The sequence below is a fragment of the Typopeltis vanoorti genome, chromosome 20, assembly GCF_054136105.1.
Source record: "Typopeltis vanoorti isolate ZY-2024b chromosome 20, IOZ_Tvanoo_1.0, whole genome shotgun sequence".
NCBI classification, from domain to species: Eukaryota; Metazoa; Arthropoda; class Arachnida; order Uropygi; family Thelyphonidae; genus Typopeltis; species Typopeltis vanoorti.
In genome coordinates, this window is record NC_143568.1 from 96,625,049 (window position 1) to 96,651,883 (window position 26,835).

The window sequence follows — 26,835 nt, forward strand, 5'->3', positions numbered from 1 at the left end:
GTTCATATGGCATTGATGCCTTCTGAGCAGCATAATGTACATATCAACATACGTATTTTCAAGGTACATATAATCAGGAATTTGATGCCAAGGGATTCATGTGACCTCTACCTTAAAAAACTTTTTTACACATTTCCTCTCCACTTCGCATTTTTATAGTTAACCTTTTGTACTGACATCACATAACAAGAAAGAAAAAAAAAAAAAAAAAAAAAAAAAAAAAAAAAAAAAAAAAAAAAATTCAAAATAGTTCCTGTCATGACTGGCAGAATTTGACCTGGTGGTGAGAGATATGTCACCCCCCCCCCTCCTTATGAGGGTTGTTTGAAAAGTTTTGTAAATTTCCAATTGGCGGTAACAATTTGTGTATTCATACCAGTGTCAGCACATATCATCTTTTTCATGATCTCTGGCAAAATTTTAGCCACGTGCGACGCATAGTTCTGCTTGGCAAACATTTTAAACAACTATGTTCGCATTTTTCATAAAAATGGAGAAAAACGTGTTTTGAGCAATGGATGGAGATCAACACGGCCATCCACTTATTTTAAGAAGTGGATGGCTGTGCGGATCAAAGTCGAGTTACATGCAGTTCATGGGGACTCCGCACCAGCATTAACACATTCGCTACCAACTACGAGTATACTCATAGTTGGTATATGAGCCACACAAGCCAGCTACGAGTATACTCGTATGACTCTTACCGCCGGCAACGAGATTGCCTGTACTGACTTTGAAGAAGTGAAAATGCTTGGCATGTGGAGCTAGTAGCAAAACAGTGTATACTTACAGATGGTATATGCTCTGCACAAGCCAGCTATGAGTATACTTGTATGACGCTTACCGCCAGCAACGAGATTACCCGTACTGACCTTGAAGAAGTGAAATTGCTTGGCGTACGGGAACTAACTATGCCGAAATAGCATGGCAGCTAACATGTTAAAGACTATTTATTTTTGAATAAATGAGTTTAAATGTAGTCTTAAGTCCATCGAAGATGAAACATGCTCCGGATGTCCGACTGAGGTCCCTACGAAGGAAATGACAAAATCAATGGTATCGTTATGGAAAACTGCTGAGTGAAAGTGTGTGAGATTGCTCAGATTGTAGGCATCTCAACTGAATGGATGTATAATATTCTGCACGAAAAATTGCACATGAAAAAGCTGTGTGTGATGGGGTGTCGCGATTGTCGATCAAAAACGCATGCGAAAAGACATTTCAATGCAGTGTTTGCCGATGTTTAATTGCTATTCATAGGATTTTTTGAATCGATTTGTGACTGCAGATGAAACTTGGATCCACCATTACACACCTGAGTACAAGCAGCAGTCAAAACAGTGAACAATGCCTGGTGAAATTGTCCACTGATTTCTTTCATTATCATTTCACTATATATATTAAGAAGTATAGGAATATTATACTCCATTATCTCACTCCTCTTTTGATATCTATTATTTCATTATTAATTTCATTTATAATTTGTGTCTTCTTATTCTAGTATAATTTTACGAGGTGTAAGGTCTGGAAAGTTCTGATAAACACCTAGAACAAAAATATAGGAATTATTATTAAAGCAGCTGATATAACCACGAGAAAGAACATATCTTAAATCCCTTTAACCTCCATTTAAGCAAATTGTAATAATTTGTTCTTTTTCATTTTGTGGTTATATCAGTTGCTTTAATATAATTTTTGTTCTATGTGTTTATGAGAACTTTCCAGACCCCCACCCCCCTTCTCATATTATTATTCTGAGGTCTTTTGTATCAATCTGAATATCTTTTAATATTTCTATTATCTTTTCATGGTTTACAGTGTCAAATGCTTTTTGAAAGTCTATAAATATACGTTATTTATTTCTATTGATCTTTCAATAAGTTTTTAAATCATATATTGCATTCATTGTACTTTTTCCTAGCACAAATCCTTTTTGTTGTTCACTTATGTGACATTTAATTCTAGTAAACATTCTACTTTTTATTATTTTAAATAGTATCATATCCTATGCTTCAAAAATGCTAATTATTCTAAAATCTTTGCATTCTACTGCTTTACTCTTTTTTGGTATCAGAATGCAAATAGATTTTATGAAGTCTTCTGGTAGTATGCTTGTATCATATGTATTTTGTATTATTTATATTAAAAAATCTGTTTCCCCCCCCCCCATCTGTTTTATTAACTCAGCTGATCCATCACATCCTGTCATTTTGCCATTAGGTTGTTCTTTTACTGTGCTTACTATTTCTTCTTTAAGTATACCCGAATTATTTGAATGAACACTGATCGTAGGTTTACCAAACCTGCGGTCATTATACAGTTCTATTAGGTATACCTTCCATCTTTGTATCTTGTCTTCTGAATTCATAATAACATTCTTATCACTTAACTGTTGGCTTATTATTTTCTTTTGGTTATTAAGAAATTTTAATTTTGAATGTAACTGCAATTTTATTTTCTTTATCTACTTTCTCTATTTCTAAGCAATTATTATTGATCCATCTATGTTTTTCTTCTCTACATTTATTTTTTTATCTAATATTTTATATTCTTCATTTCTATTGGGGTTAATTTTCCAGGTTCTTCTTTTATCCATTAATTCCAGTATCTCTTCATGTTTTTTTTTAAATTTACTCTGTTTTTCCAATATATTTTTCTGCTGCAGTCAATATTGCTTCTCTTATCTTGATCCATTTGTTGGGGTCTTCTTTCTTTTCAATATACTGTGCTATATTACTCAAATAAAGTCTTGTGGTATTGTCATTTAATTTATCTGTATCCCACTTGAATGTTTCAAATATGTTAGTTATCTTTTTTGACTTTATATTTATTGTAATTCTCACAAGTCTGTGGTCTGATCCACAGTCAGCACTTGGCATAACTTTTGCATTTTTATTCTGTTTTCTATATCTCTGACTGATCATAATAAAATCTATTTGATTAGTATGCGTACCATTGGGAGATCTTCATGTATACTTGATTTTTCTTTTTCTTCATAGAAAGTGTTTGATTATCAATTTATGTTTTAAACAAAATTCAATACATCTATCATTCCTTATGCCATATGAGCCTATTTTCTTTCCTATTTTGGCATTCCAGTCACCATAACTTAGCATGTTAAAATAAATAATACCTTTTCCAAGAAAGTGAAAATAAGACAGGGACTCCCCCAAGGCAGCATTTTGAGTTTACTCCTTTTTTCCATCTACTTAACATGTTCGCTGCCAACTACAAGTATACTCGTAGTTGGTATATGAGCCTCACAAGCCAACTACGAATATACTCATATGACACTTACCACCGGCAACGAGATTACTCGTACTGACCTTGAAGAAGTGAAAGTGCTTGGCATGCAGAGCGAGCAGCGAAAGTGTGTATACTCATAGTTGGTATATGAGCTTCACAAGTCAACTACGAATATACTCATATGCCGATTACCGCCGGCAACGAGATTACTTGTACTGACCTTGAAGAAGTGAAATTGTTTGGCGTGCAGTAACAAACTATGCCTGAGGAGCATGGCAGCGAACGTGTTAAATGACTTAGATAAAAATATAAATAAACAAAGATAGTTATGTTTGTTGATGATTTGGTCCTATTCTCAGCTCACAACAACTTAGAAACAGCAGGTCACTTAAACAAAGCCATTGAAAGTTTATCTACATACTGTGAAAACCAAAAAATCAAAATTAACCCCGTAAAATCAGAAACATGTATTTACCATTAACAACCACCTCAAGTGGAGATCAAAGATTAAGCTAAACAATCAACTGATTACATTTAACGAAAACCCCAAATTCCTTAAAGTTACTCTGGATCCATCACTAAGCTTCAATAAACATATCAGCAATGTTGCAGTCAGAGCAAAAAGAAGATTAAATATCATGAAAAGTATCTCTGGTAGGGAGTGATGAGCAGATGCTAAAACCTTAAAAGTCACATACACCTCTATTATCCAACCCATAATGGAATATGCTTTGCTCATCTGGATGCAAACATCACAAACCTGTTTAGACAAACTTATAAAAATTCAGAAAAATGCAGCTAGAATCATAACTAAGGAATACAACTCCTGGAAAAATAGCAGAATTCAAATACAATCTTGTTCCTTTAAAAATTAGGTGACAAGAAAATCTTACTAAATTTGTAGAAAAAAGAGCCAACCTTGCACATCATAGAACAAGTGACTTTTTCAAAAGTGGCAACCAACAAACAGAATAAAGAAAAAATCGACAATGAATGAAATCATGGAAAATAAAATTCCCTTGGATTGTCCAAATAAAATGGCCAACTATTCAGCATTTTCTCCAAATCAAGACAGGAGAATAGTATTAATTTTAAAATAGGGAAACATGAGGGGGGAAAAAAACCTAGAAAACCCTGAAATCTCAAGATCATTAGCACTTTCAAAAATAATGAAATATGGACTTGATCAATAAAGATCTACACAGACGGCTCCAAAAATCCAAATGGCAATTCTGGAAGTGGAGTACTCATTTATGGCTCTCAAAATATATACTAAAAACAACCCAAACAGTATAGGATGTAACACATACATTGCAGAATTAATAGCCATTAACACAGCACTGCAACATTTGGATAAATAAAACCCAAAGGAGTTTATATTTTTCACAGATTCCTTAGCAGCCCTTCAAAATATTAAGGATTCTGAAATAATTTTTAATCCCATGTGAGATTAAAAGGAAATAAAACTGCAGATGAAGTAGCAAAAATGGCTGCAACATCAAGTGATAACACAGATTTTGATCTTTTTAAAACTACTCAAAAAGAAAATGTAAAAAGAATGATTCTCCAGGACATGACTCACGACTGGTATTGAGCAGAAAAACCAGAGCTACCATCAATTCCAAATTTAATCGCTGTGACAGTACCATGATCTCTTGCTTCAAGATCAATTAAGTTTAGCAATGGCATAAAAGTCTTCCCCATCTGCACAATCTGTAATATCGAGGAAGCATCGCCACTGCATTTACTAACTTGTATGAATATTTTTAAATGTGAACTTTATAACAACCTAGAAAAGGTGCTGTATAAAATACATGAATTTGACCTCTGATCTGGTGTAATAATACCATGGGATAATATAAAAAAATAAATAACTCAGCATTATCAGCAAAAAACTGGATCTTTCCCTCTAGCCCATTCCAATATCATAGTTGAATAATAACGGTCAGAACCTTGTGATACCCCACTAGTCACCTTTATTTTCTTAGACTCCATACATCACTTCATGATACCTGGTAGCCAGCCATTGTTCACTCATGTCACAAGTTTATTTTGAATACCCATCTCTGAGTTTATATAATAACCTCACATGGGGAATCCTTTCAAATACCTTGGTAAGGGTTAGAGGTATCATGGTATATCCATTCTCAAAATAAATATAAAAATGGAGGAAAATAAGTATGGAACATAAGAAGAAAACTTAATGTAAAATGTTCATCTAAGTGTCAAGGCATCTTCCATATAGGATCACTGAATAGCAAATAAACGATAACAGACAATTCTAAAAAAGCACCACCAAAGTAGCTAATTGTCTATCTGTTATCCTGGTTTTGTGATCCTGTACTGAAGATGCCTACAATACTTAGGCGAACATTTTTCAATAAATAAGATTTTTTTTTTTACATGAGATTTCATCATCATTAAATTCCTGCCATGTACCCTCAAGGGGTGTACAGGATATGATAGTACTACATGAAAAATTTACATCATTACTAACTTCCTATCTACAATTTTCCTCCAAATCAGTCTGTTACTTGTCAAGACTCCAACATTACCAGATCTTATATTTCTATCGTCTAAGGCACTTTGTACCATATCAATCCACCTTTCTTCCTCTGGGTCGTTTTCCTGCCAACTTGGCAGAGAACACTTGTTTTGCTAATCTTTCCTCACTCATTCTATTTAAGTGACCATACCACCTGGGATTAGCTCTGCTAACGCATTCCTGGATGCTGACAATGTCAAGTTCTTTCCTAATATTCTAGTTTTTAATATGATATTGCCATTGATGCCATCTGTTCATGCCTCTAATCTTTCTCAGGACTCTCATATCTGCAGTCTCTAGTCTTTGGTCAAGTGTTTTACTTCTGACCCAGCTCTCAGATCCATAAGTTAAAACTGGTTTGAACACTGTCTTGTATACAGCTAATTTAGTGTTCCGACTAATTTCTCTCTCATTCCATATGAATTTATTCAATTGACTTCCTACCATACCAGCTTTGTTGATTCTGTTGTCTATTTCCATATTTAATTTACCATCTTCATTAAAAATCGTACCTAAGTAGCTGAAATGTTTTACTTGTTCCACAGGTTCTCCATTCACAACACACTTGACAATTTCAATGATTCTGTCTATTTTCATTGTCTTTGTCTTTTTATTGCTGACCTTTATACCATATCTATTACAACAGTTATTCAATTTAGTCAGAGAATCTTGCAGACTTGTAGCGGATTTATTTAGAAGTATAACATCGCCCGCATAAAGCAAAGAGCCGACATTAACATCTCCAATTTTGATATCCTGTTTAATACCACTTTCCTTCATAATGTGATCCGTATAGATAATGAATAGCAGAGGGGATATCATAATGTACATCCTTATCTCACACCAGATTTAACATTAAACTATCTTCCTGTACTTCCTTCAATTCTAACTGCTGACTTACAACTCAAATAAAGACGAAGTATTGCTTGATATAATGCCCCACTGACACCATATAACTGTAGCGTATCGAATAGCTTCTCTCTTGGCACCTTGTCATATGCCTTTTCCAAATCGACAAAACTTAAATGCAGATCTCTGTTATATTCCCATGATTTCTCCACTATTTGTCGTAAAGTGAAGATCTGATCCTGACAGCCTCTATTTGACCTGAATCCAGCTTGTTCTTCACCAAGCTTTTCTTCCACAATTCTTCTCAACCGTTTCTCAAGTATACTTGCATATATCTTACCAGGAACACTCAATAGGGATATACCTCTGTAATTCTCACATTCAGTTTTATTTCCCTTTTTATATATGGGTACTATAAGAGCTCTACTCCAATCATCTGGAATCTGTCCCTCTGTCCAGGCATTCTGAACATGAGATTTCATCTGTTTTTCAATTTACTTTGATTATGCCAACTCACTATACTCTATTATTGAAATATATCCATTCTCCTCATCCAACTCTGCTGTCATTCTATTACAGAACATGAATATATTGCTAAACAAGACCTGCTTTAACAAACCCATGCGGTTTTCTGCAGGGGATTTCAGTGTTGTCTGCCCACTTCTGGATGCAATTCTTAACAAGTCTTTCAAAAACCTTGATGACCACCAAGGATCCTGACTGGTCTATAATCTGCTCTATCAGTCCTGGCTCCACCCTCGTCTACTAGCATTATCTTCTTCTCCCTCCACCTGTTAGTAATCAGGAATGTGCTACTCAAATCAAACAGCCAGGTCAGGAGCATTGTTAGCTCTCTTAATTAATTCACCATTAATGCCAATGGCCCATCTAATTTAACCTGATTGTATAACAAATTCAAAAATCTTCGCATCAGGAGGATAAATCATCATTTCGATTTACCAACATCTCTCAGCCACTACACTAATAGTGGCTCACAGATGTTGGTAAATCGAAAAATGGTGTCAAAACTGATTAAAATATCTGACTTTCATTTCACATACTTGGTTTGTTCAAGAAAATGTGTGGCATTCTTGATGAATGATCAGACAATCCAGATCATTCTTCAAGATTGTCTGAAATTTACTAGCATATATACACATCAAACATCTGCTCATCATACCTCCCAAAAAATAGGTGCTGTCAAGTCATTAATTAATAGAGCAAATAATATTTAGCTCCTGTTCCTCAGGCTTGCAACAAGAACTAAAAAACTTAATAAATAAATGGTTACAACACTCATCAAATCCAACCAATAACTGATTCCTATGTTCCAACACCTAAGAATACTTTGCTACACTGTATGGTTATAATCCCTTATATTTTTAGTATATCCGAATATATCAATAGAATTTAAGAAATTTCACTTGAAATCGCTCATTTTCCTAGCAAAAAATTTTTATCTGTTACCATCTACAAAGGGGTGCTTAAGGGTCAAAGCTGTATAACTGAGAGGAGACCTCCACATAGCCTTTAAAGGAATGCGGAGAACTGACCAGGGCTTCTGACCTAATGTTCAATCCTCACCTTCTCGTGGTGCACCCTGTTGGGTATCTACTTGGATACTGAACGGACGAGGATGGGCTGGCAATTTGGGATTTAGCCGACCAAATTGTATTCATATTGGTTAAACCAAAATATAGAATGATGGTACAACATGACAAAATTTCATGCCGGCTGGGGCGTCGCCCGGTTAAACAAGGCCCCGTTGTTTTCGCCAGGGAACCAGGGCGAACAGCGAAAAGTCAGCTACTGGAACAAATCTGAAAATAAACCCCACCTCAACATCACCAGAGTTAAAGATCAGTACTATCAACATAAGAAACCTGATTGGCAAAGAAATGGAGCTAGCTGAGGAATTAGATAAGTACCAGATCGACATAATAGGGGTGACTGAAACAAAAAAGACCAAAACTGGTGAGATCTTTCTGAGCAATAAATACAAAATGATATATTCAGGCAATGACAATCAAGGAAAAGAAGGAGTAGCCATAGTATTCAACACAAAATACGAGGCTAATCTTCTTGAATGGCAATCAGTCTCAAGTAGAGTAATGTGGGCAAATATAAGAATGGGGAACTGGACAATGAGACTTATTTGTGCCTATGGTCCCACAGAAGGTTCTACTAAGGTAGAAGTGGAGGAATTTTTTGAGGCGTTAGAAAAAGCAACTGACACAATGAAAAATGAAAAGTTGGTCCTTGTTGGGGATCTAAATAGCAGAGTAGGAAATGATTGTGAGACATACAAAAATATTTTGGGAAAATTTTGAGAAACGAGCAAAGCTAATAATAATGGCAAATATCTGTTGGATTTCTGCTCAGGACATGGACTGGTTATTACTAACACCATGTTCCAACATAAAAATGTGCACAAATTCACATGGAGAGAAGATGCTAGGAATAAGAAAAGTCTCATTGACTATGTTATTGTTGATAGTGATGTTTTCTCCCTGGTGCAGGACACCAGAGTGTACAGAGGATTTGAAATTGGAAGTGATCACTATTTAGTCTTGAGCAGGATAAAATTGAATTTCATATTGAAAAGAATAACATGCAAGAAAGTTTTAAAGCGAATAAAAGTTGAGCAGCTCTCAGATGTGAACTGTAGGTTAAAATACACAAAGATTATTGAAGAAAAAATGAAAGAGTTTGAGAACAGGAATCAAACCTTGGAGATTCAGTGGCAAACTCTGAAGAAAACATTGATTGATTCTGCCAGAGAGCCATGTGGTGAGGTTGTCTGTAAGGATAAAAAAATCACAACTCCCTGGTGGACACAGGAAGTTAAAGAGGCAGTGAAGGAAAAGAAGAAAGCATACCAAAAGTTCCTGTCAAATAAATCAGCTTGTGCTCTTAGAGAATATAGAGACAAATGCAAGAATGCTAAACACTGTGTAAAACTAGCTAAACAAAAGTCATGGGAGAACTTTGGCAAGAATATAGAAAATAAATATCAAGAAGGTGGCAAAATATTCTGGAGGTTGTTGAAGCTTAAGAATGGAGGAAAGAGTGCTGTAAAAGGAATTAGAGATGATAAAGGTGACAATGAAAACAGGAGAAAAAGATATCCTCGAAGTATGGAGTAATTATTTTGAAAAACAGCTAAATGAAACAAGCAGTGATGACAGCACAGTGGTAAAAAAACACTGACAAGGCATGCAGTCAGGAATACATATCCATACTTGAAGTAGAAAAAGCCATCAAAGGCTTGAAATGTGGAAAGGCAGCAGGAGTAGATGATATTCGACCAGAAATGCTGAAGTATGGTGGTATAAGTCTTACAGTGGCTGCACTGCATAGTTCAGAAAGTCTGGACAGAGAGACGAATTCCCGATGATTGGAGTAGAGCTCTCATAGTACCAATATATAAAAAGGGAAATAAAACTGCATGTGAGAATTACAGAGGTATTTCCCTACTGAGTGTTCCTGGCAAGATCTATGCAAGTGTAGTTTAGCACAGTGGTAAAAAACACTGACCAGGCATGCAGTCAGGAATACATATCCATACTAGAAGTAGAAAAAGCCATCAAATGCTTGAAATGTGGAAAGGCAGCAGGAGTAGATGATATTCGACCAGAAATGTTGAAGTATGGTGGTATAAGAGTCTTACAGTGGCTGCACTGCATAGTTCAGAAAGCCTGGACAGAGGGACGAATTCCCGATGATTGGAGTAGAGCTCTCATAGTACCCATGTATAAAAAGGGAAATAAAACTGCATGTGAGAATTACAGAGGTATTTCCCTACTGAGTGTTCCTGGCAAGATCTATGCAAGTGTAGTTGAGAAATAGTTGAGAAGAATTGTGGAAGAAAAGCTTGGTGAAGAACAAGCTGGATTCAGGCCAAATAGAGGCTGTCAGGATCAGATCTTCACTTTACAACAAATAGTCGAGAAAGCATGGGAATATAACAAAGATCTGTATATAAGTTTTGTCGATCGGGAAAAGGCATATGACAAGGTACCAAGAGAGAAGTTATTCAATACGCTTCAGTTATATGGTGTCAATGGGGCATTATATCAAGCAATACTTAGGCTTTATTTGAGTTGTAAGTCAGCAGTTAGAATTGAAGGAAGTACAGGAAGATGGTTTAATGTTAAATCTTATGTGAGACAAGGATGTACATTATCCCCTCTGTTATTCATTATCTATATGGATCACATTATGAAGGAAAGTGGTATTAAACATGATATCAAAATTGGAGATGTTAATGTCAGCTCTTTGCTTTATGTGGATGATGTTATACTTCTAAATAAATCTGCTACAAGTCTGCAAGATTCTATGACTAAATTGAATAGCTGTTGTAATAGATATGGTATGAAGGTCAGCAATAAAAAGACAAAGACAATGAAAATAGAATCATTGAAAATGTCAACTGTGTTGTGAATGGAGAACCTGTGGAACAAGTAAAACATTTCAGCTATTTAGGCATGATTTTTACTGAAGATGGTAAATTAAATATAGAAATAGACAACAGAATCAGCAAAGCTGGTATGGTGGGAAGTCAGTTGAATAAATTCATACGGAATAAGAGAGAAATCAGTCGGAACACTAAATTAACTGTGTACAAGACAGTGTTCAAACCAGTTTTAACTTATGGATCTGAGAGCTGGGTCAGAAGTAAAACACTTGACCAAAGACTAGAGACCACAGATATGAAAGTCCTGAGAAAGATTATAGGCATGAACAGATGGCATCAATGGCAATATCATATTAAAAACGAGGATATTAGGAAAGAACTTGACATTGTCAGCATCCAGGAATGCATTAGCAGAGCTAATCTTAGGTGGTACGGTCACTTAAACGGAATGGGCGAGGAAAGATTAGCAAAACAAGTGTTCTCTGCCAGGTTGGCAGCAAAACAACCCAGGGGAAGACCAAGGTATAGGTGGATTGATACGGTACAAAATGCTTTAGACGATAGAAATATAAGATCTGATAATGTTGGAGTCTTGACAAGTAACAGACTGATTTGGAGGAAAATTGTATTTAGGAAATTAATAATGATGTAATTTTTTTTTATGTAGTACTATCATATCCTGTACACCCCTTGATGGTACATGGCAGGAATTTGATGATGACCATCTACAACAGACAAACCACTTCTATCTTTAGCTAGTGACCACCAGGTCCTTTGTGAATTGTATTTGATATCCTTTGATCAGACATAGGCCATTCTGTGGGAAAAAGAATTAATACTATACTGAATACTTGAAACTTGTCTTTTTCATAGAAGCAGTTTTATATATGAATGCTTTTTCAAAGAAAGTTGTGAAGCTGTTTCATCCCAGCCTAACCGGAATCATAATGATTATCTCTCTCTCCCCCATATGAAAATGAATAGAAATATAACTTCTACATTACTTCAACCTTGGTATCACCTGCTTCTGGCACCCACTGATGAGACTTCAATAAAGGTTGAAATTGGTCTGGGCAGTGGCCCTACCTATAATGCATAGCATTATACCTGCCTGTAAGGATAGGATGTGTGCATTGCATTATGAGATACTAAGGCAATTAATGTGAAGTCATTAGCCTCTATATACAAGTAACCTAGTCATGATGTTACTTACTTGGATAAAGGATTAAACCAAGAATATAATTTGGCATCTTTAATTTATAGTATAACCAAGTGAAAAAACTTTCAAACATCTTTCTCTAATCCAGAGTACTTTGGTAATAAGGTGTTGCACCTTTTGTATATGGAAATATGACTTCTGCATTACTTCATGCTTGATATATTTTCTGGGTCTGACTCCCACTAATGAGACCTCAAAAAAGATTAAAACTGGTCTGGGTAGGGTAGTGGCCCTTCCTATAATGTATAGCATTATACATGTCTGTAAGGATATGTGCATTGCATTATGTAATACCAAGGCAATTAATATGAAGTCATTAGCCTCTATATACAAGTAAGCCAGTTGTAATGTTACTTCCTGTGCAAATTTTTATTTGCTTACGCTTGGATAAAGGATTAAACCATAATTTCTTGGCATCTTTAATTTCTCTTCCATATGTTTGGGAGATACTCATTTTATGTAAATATCACAAATAATTTTTTTAAATATTATTTCTCTAGTCAGTGGCAACAGTTTTTAATTGGTAAACCAACTGTTGCATTTACCTTGTGCTTCTGTTTTTTGAATTGTTTGTGTTTCCACACCAATGATACACTATTACTTTCGGTATGAAATATCTGCTTTTCATTAAAAGTTTATTACTGTGGCTATTATTTTCATTGTGTAGCAGTAAACTTTTTTTTTTTTTTTTTGTATGCACAGTGCTTTCTTCTTCATGCTATATCTTTCAGAAACCAATTTTATTTCTTAGCATTTATTGCATCAGCTGAATATCAATAATTATATGAACATTATTTAGACCTGACTATCGGAAGCAGAAGTACTAACTGGTATTGAGTGCAAACGGTGACAGTACTTTTAGGAAGAATAGGCAGGATGTTTAAGGAGGGGACATGCTGCTAATGATATCACTTGAATCCAGTTTAGAGTTGAGACCTATGACTGCAATACTAGCAACAGTTTTTAACTGGCAGTGAGTTTGAAGCCATCTAAGGTGAGGTGAAGTCTAACAAGATTGAATACATAGTGGAATGTTGTTATAGACCTGAAGGATCAATTACTGGTGACGAAGAAATACATCACCAAATAAATACCATTGCTGTGAAAAGAGTAATCATAATGGGGGACTTTAATTATCTGAACACTGCTTGGGGTAGCTATGAAATTTAATGACAAGAATGAAACTAAATTTACTGAGCTGCCGTGAGACAACTTCAAGCAGCATGTGACAGAAGGAACTTGTGGTCAAAGAGTGTCAGAGGAGGTTTCAGTTAAACCCGTAACTATTCTACCTCTGGTTGATGAGGGTGATCATGTGTTTAAAAAAATACTTAAATGATGTGATATCAGAATGTGTCCCTAGAGTTTGAAGAATAAATAGAGTAGGAGTGAAATGGATGTGTAATCTAATTAAGCAAAAGATTTGTAAGAAAAAGATGATCTGGAAGGAATATCATTTGCATAAGGTTGATGTCAGTTATGATAATTATAAGCAGCAGGCCAGAAGAGTCGCAACTGTTGTATGGAAACAGACAATTCTAAAACACACCATCTGCTTAGCTAATCTAAGATAACTAAATAAGGTTATAATTTAATGTAACAAATAATCTTCACTTTTCTTGCTTCTTCTAAGGACAAGCTTCCACCTCTAAGTTTTGCAGGCATCTACTAGTTCCTTGCTCTTGTGGGTTATCTTATTTCAGACAAACAGGAAGATCTGCTTTTATTTTTATAGAATAACATAAGTCTTATATTAAATACCATGAGCCTGAACAGTCTGGCCTTGCGGAGCATGGTATTGACACTAAGCATAGTTTACTGGAACTAGACAAGAGTCCTTCATAAAAGTTACATCTTCACAGAATGTCTTTATAAAGGAATGTGTGCAAAACTTTGATTCACTGTCCTAACTTAAATAGATCCGATGATCTACATCTTTTCCCTTTATGGAAGATAGCACTTTAAATCTGCTAATCTTTCCTAACTTTCTTTTGTATATGTATATCCTTCAAGTTAGGAAATTATTGACCTTATTTAGTCATCTTACATTAGCTACTCAGGTGGCACTTTTGAGAATTGTCTGTTATTGTTTAGCTGCTGTTCTGTGATCTTGTACTGACAATGCCTATGTCACTTAGGCAAAAATTCTACATCAATAAAGTTTTTTGTGTGAGTTTTCTTCTGTTTATATATTTCTTTTAAAGAATTTGTTTCATAATTGTATTTTAATTGAAGATTCTAGGAAATGGAGAGAAAAAAATAACTGCAACAGAAGCATTGGAAATAACATTTGAAATTCTTATAAAAGTTGGGATATGTAAAGATTTGTCATTTTCTATAGAGGAAAAACCTATTGAGCATAGAAACTAAGAATTCATTCTGTGAATTGAAATTTACAGCAATCCTTTTCAAAACTCACACTATGAAACTCTTCAAAACAAAAAAATACACTGTTAACTATACATAATTAAGTAAAATTAACAAAAAATAGATTCTGACATATTGTCTACGTCAATCATTTTTACTTTTTATGATAAAAAAAGAGCATTTTACAGAATAAAAATTTTGCTTATTTTGTCCTGCCATTAGTAACAAACTATAATTACATGATAAGACCTCTTCCTCCCACAACAGAACCACTGAGCAGATATTAGGAAATATTCTTGTGGAGTTTCTGGAATCGGTACTTCGGAAATTTGCATTGGAAGACTACTGGATCCATCAATATGACCAACCATGAGTTGTTTGCTTTAAATCTTTGCTATGATGTTATCCATTGAACTGGTGAAAGAACCAATTCTTTGCCTTGCTCCAGAATTCGTGATATGTTAAGTGTGTGTATGTATCTTTAGATGTCTAAAGTATCTCATTTCAAATGCTAGTAACCTCTTTTCATCTTCTTTTAGGAGATAAAGTGTCACTCCCAATACAAAAATATTTTGGGAAAATTTGGAGAAAAGAGCTAAAAATAATGGCAAATATCTGTTAGATTTCTGCTCAGGACATAGACTGGTTATTACTAACACCATGTTCCAACATAAAAATGTGCACAAATTCACATGGAGAGAAGAGGCTAGGAATAAGAAAAGTCTCACTGACTACGTTATTGTTGATAGTGATGTTTTCTCCCTGGTGCAGGACACCAGAGTGTACAGAGGATTTGAAATTGGAAGTGATCACTATTTAGTCTTGAGCAGGATAAAATTGAATCATATTGAAAAGAATAACATGCAAGAAAGTTTTAAAGCGAATAAAAGTTGAGCAGCTCTCAGATGTGAACTGTAGGTTAAAATACACAAAGATTATTGAAGAAAAAATGAAAGAGTTTGAGAACAGGAATCAAACCTTGGAGATTCAGTGGCAAACTCTGAAGAAAACATTGATTGATTCTGCCAGAGAGGCATGTGGTGAGGTTGTTTGTAAGGATAAAAAAATCACAACTCCCTGGTGGACACAGGAAGTTAAAGAGGCAGTGAAGGAAAAGAAGAAAGCATATCAAAAATTCCTGTCAAATAAGTCAGCTTGTGCTCTTAGAGAATATAGAGACAAATGCAAGAATGCTAAACACTGTGTAAAACTAGCTAAACAAAAGTCATGGGAGGACTTTGGCAAGAATATAGAAAATAAATATCAAGAAGGCAGCAAAATATTCTGGAGGTTGTTGAAGAAGCTTAAGAATGGAGGAAAGAGTGCTGTAAAAGGAATTAGAGATGATAAAGGTGACATGAAAACGGGAGAAAAAGATATCCTTGAAGTATGGAGTAATTACTTTGAAAAACTGCTAAATGAAACAAGCAGTGATGACAGCACAGTGGTAAAAAACACTGACCAGGCATGCAGTCAGGAATACATATCCATACTTGAAGTAGAAAAAACCATCAAAGGCTTGAAATGTGGAAAGGCAGCAGGAGTAGATGATATTCGACCAGAAATGCTGAAGTATGCTGATATAAGTCTTACAGTGGCTGCACTGCATAGTTCAGAAAGCCTGGACAGAGGGACGAATTCCCGATGATTGGAGTAGAGCTCTCATAGTACCCATATATAAAAAGAGAAATAAAACTGCATGTGAGAATTACAGAGGTATTTCCCTACTGAGTGTTCCTGGCAAGATCTATGCAAGTGTAGTTGAGAAATGGTTGAGAAGAATTGTGGAAGAAAAGCTTGGTGAAGAACAAGCTGGATTCAGGCCAAATAGAGGCTGTCAGGATCAGATCTTCACTTTACGACAAATAGTCAAGAAAGCATGGGAATATAACAAAGATCTGTATTTAAGTTTTGTTGATTTTGAAAAGGCATATGCCAACGTGCCAAGAGAGAAGCTATTCAATACGCTGCAGTTATATGGTGTCAATGGGGCATTATATCAAGCAATACTTAGTCTTTATTTGAGTTGTAAGTCAGCAGTTAGAATTGAAGGAAGTACAGGAAGATGATTTAATGTTAAATCTGGTGTGAGACAAGGATGTACATTATACCCTCTGTTATTCATTATCTATATGGATCACGTTATGAAGGAAAGTGGTATTAAACATGATATCAAAATTGGAGATGTTAATGTCAGCTCTTTGCTTTATGCAGACGATGTCATCATCATCTTCCTTATACCTTCTTTTACCTTGCGGTGTCGAGGGTTCATTGATCATTGGACCTCACTCCGTTTACAGGATAAGGTGGTCAGCCTTATGCCCCGGTGTATCCTATGGCCTGTAGTGTTGAGTTCTGAAGGCCAGTTTTGCCTGCTTTGCGGGATGAAAAACCACAGAATAAACTGGGGAAAAAACCCTGCTGTCCACGCCCAAGACTGGCTAACTTGGCTATGGCTGAGGAAGATCCTTCAGCTCCTCAAGTCACCGACGGGAATCGAACCTAGGACACTCCTTCCCCAGGCATATGGTTGCGAAGCGCATAGCCACTAGGCTAACCATGCGGACCAGACGATGTTATACTTCTAAATAAATCTGCTACAAGTCTGTAAGATTCTCTGACTAAATTGAATAGCTGTTGTAATAGATATGGTATGAAGGTCAGCAATAAAAAGACAAAGACAATGAAAATAGGCAGAATCATTGAAAATGTTAACTGTGTTGTGAATGGAGAACCTGTGGAATAAGTAAAACATTTCAGCTATTTAGGCACGATTTTTACTGAATATGGTAAATTAAATATAGAAATAGACAACAGAATCAGCAAAGCTGGTATGGTGGGAAGTCAATTGAATAAATTCATATGGAATAAGAGAGAAATTAGTCGGAACACTAAATTAGCTGTATACAAGACAGTGTTCAAACCAGTTTTAACTTATGGATCTGAGAGTTGGGTCAGAAGTAAAACATTTGACCAAAGACTAGAGACTGCAGATATGAGAGTCCTGAGAAAGATTAGAGGCGTGAGCAGATGGCATCAATGGCAATATCATATTAAAAATGAGGATATTAGGAAAGAACTTGACATTGTCAACATCCAGGAATGCGTTAGCAGAGCTAATCTCAGATGGTATGGTCACTTAAACAGAATGGGCGAGGAAAGATTAGCAAAACAAGTGTTCTCTGCCAGGTTGGCAGCAAAACGACCCAGAGGAAGACCAAGATATAGGTGGATTGATACAGTACAGTGCTTTAGACGATAGAAATATAAGATCTGATAATGTTGGAGTCTTGACAAGTAACAGATTGATTTGGAGGAAAATTGTAGATAGGAAATTAATAATGATGTAATTTTTTTTCATGTAGTACTATCATATCCTGTACACCCCTTGAGGGTATATGGCAGGAATTTGATGATGATGATGATGAGTTTCACTGCCACATAGGAGTATGGAATTAACTAGCATATCAATAAGACAATCTGTTGTAATTATGAACTTTTATCTGTGGTTTAATAGGTATTATTTCTGGAAAAATTTCCATGTTCCTCTAAGTAAATATTTTTATGGCTATTTAGCTTATTTTTGTTTAGGAATACCCCTTTTTTATAATGTCACTGGCTTTTTATTCAATTTTTAGGACATTACTGATGTTTTAAAGACAAATATATGATTTTTGAAGTGCTTTGTTACTTTTGCAAGTTTTTCTAATATCCTGTCTTGATCTTCCATCTTTTTTTTAAAGATATTGCCTAAGTATATAGTGCTCTATACCTAGGCAATCATTCTATAGGTGTATCTTTGATATGATTTTTTTCAGTTTCTGCTAGAGCACTTCCTTCTTGGTCAAAGACAGATATTTGGTATTGTTTTTTGGGTACTTATAGTTAAGCCATTTTTTTAAGAGCATGAGCTAACTTTGATATGGTTTTCTGAAGATCTGATTTGTTTTATGCTAAGAGATAGCCCAGGGCAGAAAAGCAGCAGGAAAAGCTTCTATATTGTTTAGTAGCGGGATCGAATCTGTGAATTGATGTTGAGTGGCATTCAGCTCAATAAAAGTAGACCTGGTGAAGAGTTTTTGGCATTGGTTAGCACAACTTTTTCAAAAGTTGTAGGTATTAGTGAGACATAGTTGACTGAGGATGATATGGTCATGGGAATTGAATTCAATGGATATATTGTCTTCAGACAGAACTAACAGGATGGGGAGGAGAGTTTTTCTAATGACAGCATTCTTTCTCTTGCAGTCACTATAACATCAGTTCTCAAGAGCTTCATTTACAACATATCGTATGTAAATCAAATTCAACAAGTTTCTCCTTTCCCAACCCACTAGCCATATACTATAGGTTGATTAACCAACCTCTCGTGTATGGGCCCTAACACACACAAAAAAAAATCAAGGAAACAGTTAAATGACAGATGATAACTTCTATCTCTGTCTCTCTATGTCACTTCCACATTATACTGGAAAGGGAGTGCTGTAGTTTTCATTAATTTCAATCAATAAATATTATTTTATTATCTGTTCCATGATGTAAGATTTTTTCAAAGGATATGATGCCAAACAGAATTAAAGGCTTTTTGTAGATCAATAAAATTATGGCATATTACTTTATTATATTCTATGTATTTTTCTCCAATGATACGAAACAAATATATGGTTTACTGTACTTCCACTTTTTCTTTCGAAAGAACCTCTTTCGTTCGAAGTCTGAAAAGGTGGATTCCACTTTTTCAAGTGAGAGTGAAATGTCTAAAAATCTTTTGCTTGGATGGTTGATAAGACCATCATAAAATTACTGGCCTTTCCTTTCCCCCCCCCCCTTTTTTTGTTCCCGCATGCCAAGCCCTTTTTGCATCTTCAAGGTCACTACGAGTAATCTCGTAGCCGGCTTATCAGACAGAATTTTGTTTCATATGCCAACTACGAGTAATCTCGTATTGATGAGTCAATGGTGTTGTGGCGCAATAGACTGGTGTTTCGGCAATACATAAAAAACAAAAAAACAAATATGGCGTGAAATTCTATGAACTATGCGAATCGAATGGATTGGTGATAAAAATAAACATTTATACAGGAAAATCAGAATCCTCTTTAGCGAAAATGGTCATGCATATGATATTGTATTCCACTTGATGGAAGAATATTTAGACAGGGGTTATGTATTGCATATGGACAATTTTTATAATTCTGCAGCTCTGACGGAATCGCTTACCGACAGAAAATCGTACGTGTGTGGAACGCTGATAAATAATAGGAAAAACAATCCACCAGATGTTATTCAGAAGAAACTAAAGAAAGGGGAATTTGTCTGGCAAAGAAGAGGTCCTGTTGTAGTCAGCAAATGGAAGGATAAGAGGGAAGTTCTTTCCATTTCAAATATGCACAAATTTGAAATGGTTGAAACACAAAATCGGAATGGTAAATTTCAATTAAAACCAAACATCGTTAGGGATTATAATTTAGGGATGTCAGGCACCGATCTTTCTGATCAAATGCTTTCTTACTATTCCACCTTACGAAAGACAATTAGATGGGCAAAGAAATTGGCAATACGCATTTTTGAGGTATACATTCGAAATGCGCATAAATTTTATAACATGATTACTGGAAATGCAATGACTGCGTTAAAATTTAGAGATTAATTTATCTCCGTTTTTGTTGGAATGGATGAGCTTACAGCATAAGAGAATATCAAGAGGAATCGGGATTTTCATTATTTGGAAATTTTACCACCAAGAGAAAAAAAGAATTGCCCGACAAAGCCATGCTGTGTGTGTACACGAAACACTTTATTATTGTCCTGTTTGCCAGGTAAAACCACCATTGTGTGTGGAAAATTGTTTTAAAATGTACCATTCTAAATTTGAATAAGTTGTTTTTTTATTTTATTGACTGGTTTTTGTTTTTATTGATTTACAAATTACATGTTATACTACGGATTAACTCGTGCTTGGTATAGGAGGTTGGGAATCGACATATGAGTATATTTGTAGTTGGCTTCTGAGGCACATATATAATATACAATATTTTAGTTGAAATTATTTCCCTTCTACCAAGCTCCCAGATGTGCTCTCCGCTTTATTCAGAATCCAAGGGTCCAAATTAAGGTAAATATATTAAGGGTTAACTCGTGTTTGACATAGGAGGTCGGTAAATCGACATACGAGTATACTCGTAGTTGGCTTGTGAAGCTCATACGAACTACGAGTATACTCATAGTTGGCAGCGAACATGTTAAGCAGTTGTGATGATATACAGTCAATTCCTACCATTATTTTCCTGTTTTTGATCTTAAAAGAGCTCTTTCTACTTCTTCTCTAAGTATAGGATAATCACTATTCTCTTTTTTATCATTGGGAGAATTCCTTTTAATTTTGATGGGTCCAAGCTATCGTCATTTTTGAATAGTTTACTTGAATACACATACAATCTTTCAAATATTTTTTCATGATCAGCAATATTTACGCCATTCTCATCCTCAATTATCCAGCTGTTATGATAAAAGTCTAGAACTATAAAATATATTGTATACATTTAGACAATGTAAAATTAGAACTTCCCTGCATGCTATAAGGAATTATGGTTTTAAAATTCACCGACTTCGAAACACAGTTACAGATGCAAGTTAATCCCATTAAAAATTATCATCACATCCATATTTTTGTGGATGTAAAAATGCACTGTGGCCAGCAGGGATGTTTAAACAAATAAAAAAGATTCGATTATGTTATCGTCAACAGGATTTGAACTATGTATTTTTCTCGAGAGATATATTATGAACGACTCAAACATGGAAATTACACATGTACCTTGCCTTCTTAATTAAAATGCTGAAAGATCAGTTTACAAAAAATAGATGATTCACTATTTATTCTCATCTCGTTAGTATTAAAGAAGAGTTATACATAGGAATTCAACCTCACCATGCATCAATGCATCACTGAAGGACAAAGCTCTTTTTTTAACTATTAAGTAGACAGTCGTGTGATCACCATTATGAGTTATGTTACCTATTCTTTTACAGCACTAATCACTTGTTTGGAAAAATCAGCTCTAAATCCTGTCAGTATGCAAGGAACTTTTTTTTTAATACCTTTCAGAATGGGCTAAGCATACTGGTGTTAAAAAGTAGGTCTTTTCTTACACAAATAGACTAACCAGCCCATGGACACACACACACACTTATAAATTTGGACAAACCACTATCATAACAAAAATTTAAAAAAGCCAGTTTATTTGTGTCTAATTAATGCATGTTAGATGATAATCTTTTGCTGGATGTTGTAAGGCACCTGTTTGAAGAAGCATACCCACCAATTACAATATATAAATAACTGGAAGTGGTATTTTGATAAAGAATTTTGTCAACAGATTCTGCATGCACTAAAAATGTTTATAAACGAGTGTAAAGACTGCATAATGAACTGATTTCATTCAATGTGGAGAAGTTTTTCTGAAACTGAATGCAAAAGAATTCTTTCGCATTACGAATAACAGTCAAGCAAGGTCTACCTGCAAAGGTAACATCTATGTAATGTCAGACAATGAACTGTTTGGAAGTCGCATTAAACACATATGTATCATGCATGAAAATAACAGCATAAGCATATGAATGAATATGAAAAGAATACCTTTTGTTGCATAGTCAAGATCAACATTAGATGCTGTCAACATTACAATATCTTGCAGTTTGAAAATCAGCTTATCTGTAACGTGATTGGGAGATGTTATTGAATCCAACATGTTGTTCCCTGTATGCATTGAATCAAGAGGTAGCGTTTCCTGACTGCTCATTCTATGTGCCATTTCCAGCACTAGATCAAACTGAAATTTAAAAAAGAATTATCAACAATTATTTAAAAAGTGCACTTCATAAAAAATAATAACACACTAAAATTAAGTTTTAACATTTAAAGTGATTAATAAATTTCACTGTTGGCAGCTTCTGCTATTTTCATTTGGGTAACAAAAGTTTTTACACAATGTCAGCCTACCTACTTTCTGCTCTCATTAATAAGCAACTATTTTCAGAAAAGAAATGGTTGAAATCTTTCTCAAATTCTTCTATATTGGTGAAAAACTTTTCACCAATAAAGAAGAATTTCAGCAAAAAAATTATTTTTCAAAATCATCCAGGTTTACCATTTCTTTAATGTGAAGATATCCAAGCTATTTTGGAACACTAGTCATTTTCACATTAAAAGAGCCGAGAGGAAGAGTATCATCAGTTCATCTAGATGATAGATAATCCTTTAGAATTATCTGATATGTATTTTCCTTCTGTTTTTGCTTTATGAAATAGTTGACAATTCTAGGTGTTTATCTGTTAGAGAAATTTTAATATTATCAGCTATTTCATAAATAACTGATTTTGTAATTTGCTTATACAGACACCTCTTGTGATACCTTATATGTTTACAAAAAATATGTAGATGTCTGCAAGACTTGTCTGAAAACAGCCCTTGAAATTACAAAAGATGGTCTAGATCAGAGGTCGGCAACCTTTTTAATATGAAGAGTGCCATATAAAATTTGAAAATTACGAATGGCTCATGATACAGGCATTTTTTCTCTGATATGAATCAATTTTTAGCGAGCAATTTCTCAGAATAGGAAAAGTATTTATATCTACTAACTTCCAGAACATTTTGTCATCATGACAAAATGTTCTGGAAGTTAGTTTTTAATGAGTTCATAATTTTAATGAACTTTTAAAATTATGTTATTTTGTAAATTAGTTATTTTCATTTCCAAGTCTTCTGTATTACTTAGCTCGAAGTAACTGGAAATTTTAACAGGTATATCATCTTCAGTAATGTTAAACAAATTTAGGAAAAATCTAACAACAGGTTCTAAAGTTGCAAAATCTTGAAAGTGGGAACTCTTCAAATAATGTCTGATTTTTATATACGATGTAGTGCTAAATGTTTCATTATTCAAACTTTCATTGATATGTTTTACATTTGGAAAATGTGAAAACGAATTTTTCATCAGATGGGATTTCAATAGTTCAAACTTACACTTGAAAGCATTGACTGCACTAATCATATCAGCAATATCGGACTTTTTCCCTTGTAACTGTAGATTTAAATCATTAAACTTTGCCATTATATCTGTTAGAAATCGAACATCTATTAACCAATTTTTATAAAAATCGCCTCTTGATGTAATAAATTCTTTTATTTGTGGAAAAAGAATAGTAAATCACTCAAGTATTTTACCTCTGCTCAACCACCTCACTTCAGTATGTAATAGTAGGTCGTGTCATTTTCAGTGTTTTCATCTTTCAAAAGTAATTTAAAAACCTGTGTTGAGTTGCTTTTAATTTTATTGAATTAATAATTTTTGTTACAATTGACATTACATGTTTAAAATCGACAGTTTTAGCGTATAATATTTCCTGATGAATAAAACAATGATGTGCAATAAATTTAGGAAATAAAGAGTCCTGTCTGCACAAGCCAATAAATTCATTTTCCTTACCAGTCATTGCTCGTACACCATCAGTAGTAATTGAAGTTAACTTGTGAATTGGTAATTTTTTGTGTAGTACAAAATCTTTAAAAACGGAAAATATATCCCCTCCTCTAGTGTGTCCCTTCAAGGAAGAACTTTAAGAAATTTTTCTTTCGTAAAAAAAATCATTAAATACCATTCTCACTGAAATTGCTAATTGTGATATATCTGTTATATCTATTGATTCATCCAGCTGTAGCGAAAAGAAAATGCATTTTTTCCATATCATTTGCTAACTGTTTCTAAATAAACTGCAATTGATTCAATTCTTCTAGTTACAGTTCTTGCTGATAACTGCAATGTATTTAATGCCGAAACTATTTTGGTTTTATTTTTGAAATCTTCAAAAAGTGAATCTGATCTCCATCTATAAATGGTTTTTTCTTCTTAGCTAGCAAATGCGAAATTTTAAAAGATGCGACTGTTGCAACAGTTTAGTAAAAAAAACTGGTTTAGTAATGGATGATTTCAAAGATAAAATTTTTTTTTCTTCTTATTTCAGAGTTCACTGGATAGTCAAAATTAAAATTGGCATGAATGATTTTGTAATATCTTTCTATATTACTTTTTTTTTTTTTTTTTTAGAAATAGCCACACTATTATTGCATAATAAATAAACACATATGGCATCAAGATTGATAAAGCAATACTCTTCCTCCCAATCGGCATTAAAATAGTACGTTCTTTTCACGTTTAGCCATTATAAAGGGTTAAAAATATATTTGTAAACGAAGTATTTTATATTTGCACTGATAGTGGGAGTGATTCAACAAACACATACTAAAAAACAAAAGGTTCTAACAACGTTTAGAAGTGGTGTGAAGGGTAGCGAGAACAGTCGCATCGATAACTAGATGATGTCAACAACTCAAACTACTTATGATCAGTAGTCTCTCGTCTCAATAGCACAGATAAAGCAGTTAACAATAATTTCTCTGAGGGTGCACTAAAAATTCACTGTAGGCACCATGACGCTTGCAGGCACTGCATTGCTGACTCCTGGTCTAGACTATCTTTTGCTGCATTTTTATATAATCTTGTTATTTTTTTTTTTTAATGTTTCCCTCAGTTTTCATACTAAGATTTTAATTATAACTAATCTACAATTCTAATATCAATGTGCATAAACTACAGGGTGTTCGGGATAAATTTGACAGTTTCGTAAGGAAAAAGAAAATCTTCTTTGTATCTATTAAATTTAATGAATTGACAAAAAAACATTACAGGCAGAGTTAATTACAATACTATCAACAAGATTTACTCAAAATAACCACCATTAGCATCGATCACAGCTTCAATTCTGCTTCGGAACCTCGAACAAGCTGATGCTACAGTCTCCCTGGGAAGGGCCGCAAAAACTGTTTTAATTTTATCCATTAACTGGGCTTTTGTATTACTGGAAGTGCGATTGGTGTCTTTTTCAACTGCGCCCCATACAAAATAATCCATGGGGTTAAGGTCTGGGGAGTTTGGAGGCCAAACATTTGGACTGGTGAAGTCGTAGAAATTTTCAGACAACCATTTTTGACTTTTCCCAGAGGTGTGGCAAGGGGCCGAATCCTGCTGCCATACATACGGCCTACCATTGGCTACCCTTGTTATCCAGGGCTTGACTACAGTTAGCAACTCCATGAACAAAGCCCGAATTCCAATGCCAGGGTTCTTCAACACCTGTTCCTGCAGATTTGCGAGGAATTCTGCTGTACGAACGCAATCAGATCGTCTGCTAGGGATCTTTCTTCTTGCTACATCCTCGTAGTCACCATTGCAAGTCTCTAGTTCATGCCTGATTGTTTTTACTGTATTCAGGGAGCATTGGGCAGCAGTCGTAATATCCTTATTTTGATGGCGGGCACGAATCATCATGATACAAGTTATTCTCTTCCATGATTCAGGTGGGTTCCAGCTATCCATCCTTTCTGACATCTTGTATATGAATGAAGAAGGGTCCAAACTTTTAAATGAAGAGAAGTGTGTGTTAATACATGTAACTTACGGAAAAATATAATTAATTATAAATATGTCAAATTTATCCCGAACACCCTGTATAACTATTCACAGACATATTTTTCAGATTTGAGAAAATGGGTGAGACATGCATAAACACTAAATAAAATAAAACAGTGTTTTATTTTATTATACAAGAACATTTTATGAAAAATTGCTTGTACCCCAAGAAACATGTCGCTTTTTTACAACAGAATATAGTAAATGTTGAGTGATGTGCCTTAAAGGCACATTTTTCATATCACTATTTTAATTAATTAATAAATAACAGGTAAGTTCACAGTAATAATTTAATTAATAAATAAGGTACGATATTTCATACTAAAACTAATAGTATATCTTCAGTGTTACAAACAGATAGGAATGGAATACAAGTAACATTCAGTGGATTACCTATTAAAATACAATGTTGTTGCGAGCTAGGAAATGAAGGAAATTAATAAATGATTAATATTTAAGATAATTGATTTTTTAATGATTACATAAAACAAAAGTCTCCCAGATCTTCAAGAGAGAGAGGCAATCATTTCGATTTAAATTCGGTCGGTGTAAAATAGCTCCACAACTTTCTTTAAAGAGGTGTTCATATTTGAACCTGCATCTATGAAGGAGAATAGCTTTATTCCACTGGATATTATGGGTAGTGTTAATACTGTGCTGT

General features: G+C 34.5%; 1 protein-coding gene across 6 annotated transcripts in view; it reads right to left on the reverse strand.

Annotated features, from left to right (window-relative positions):
* LOC150095691 (uncharacterized) overlaps window positions 1–26,835 on the reverse strand; it is a 369,335-nt gene that overhangs the window by 220,021 nt on the left and 122,479 nt on the right. For all 6 annotated transcript variants that reach the window (XM_090409912.1, XM_090409913.1, XM_090409909.1 and 3 more), the window contains exon 6: window positions 22,283–22,475. In XM_090409912.1, coding sequence (XP_090266038.1) covers window positions 22,283–22,475 — 193 coding nt within the window. The remainder of the gene's footprint in view (window positions 1–22,282; window positions 22,476–26,835) is intronic.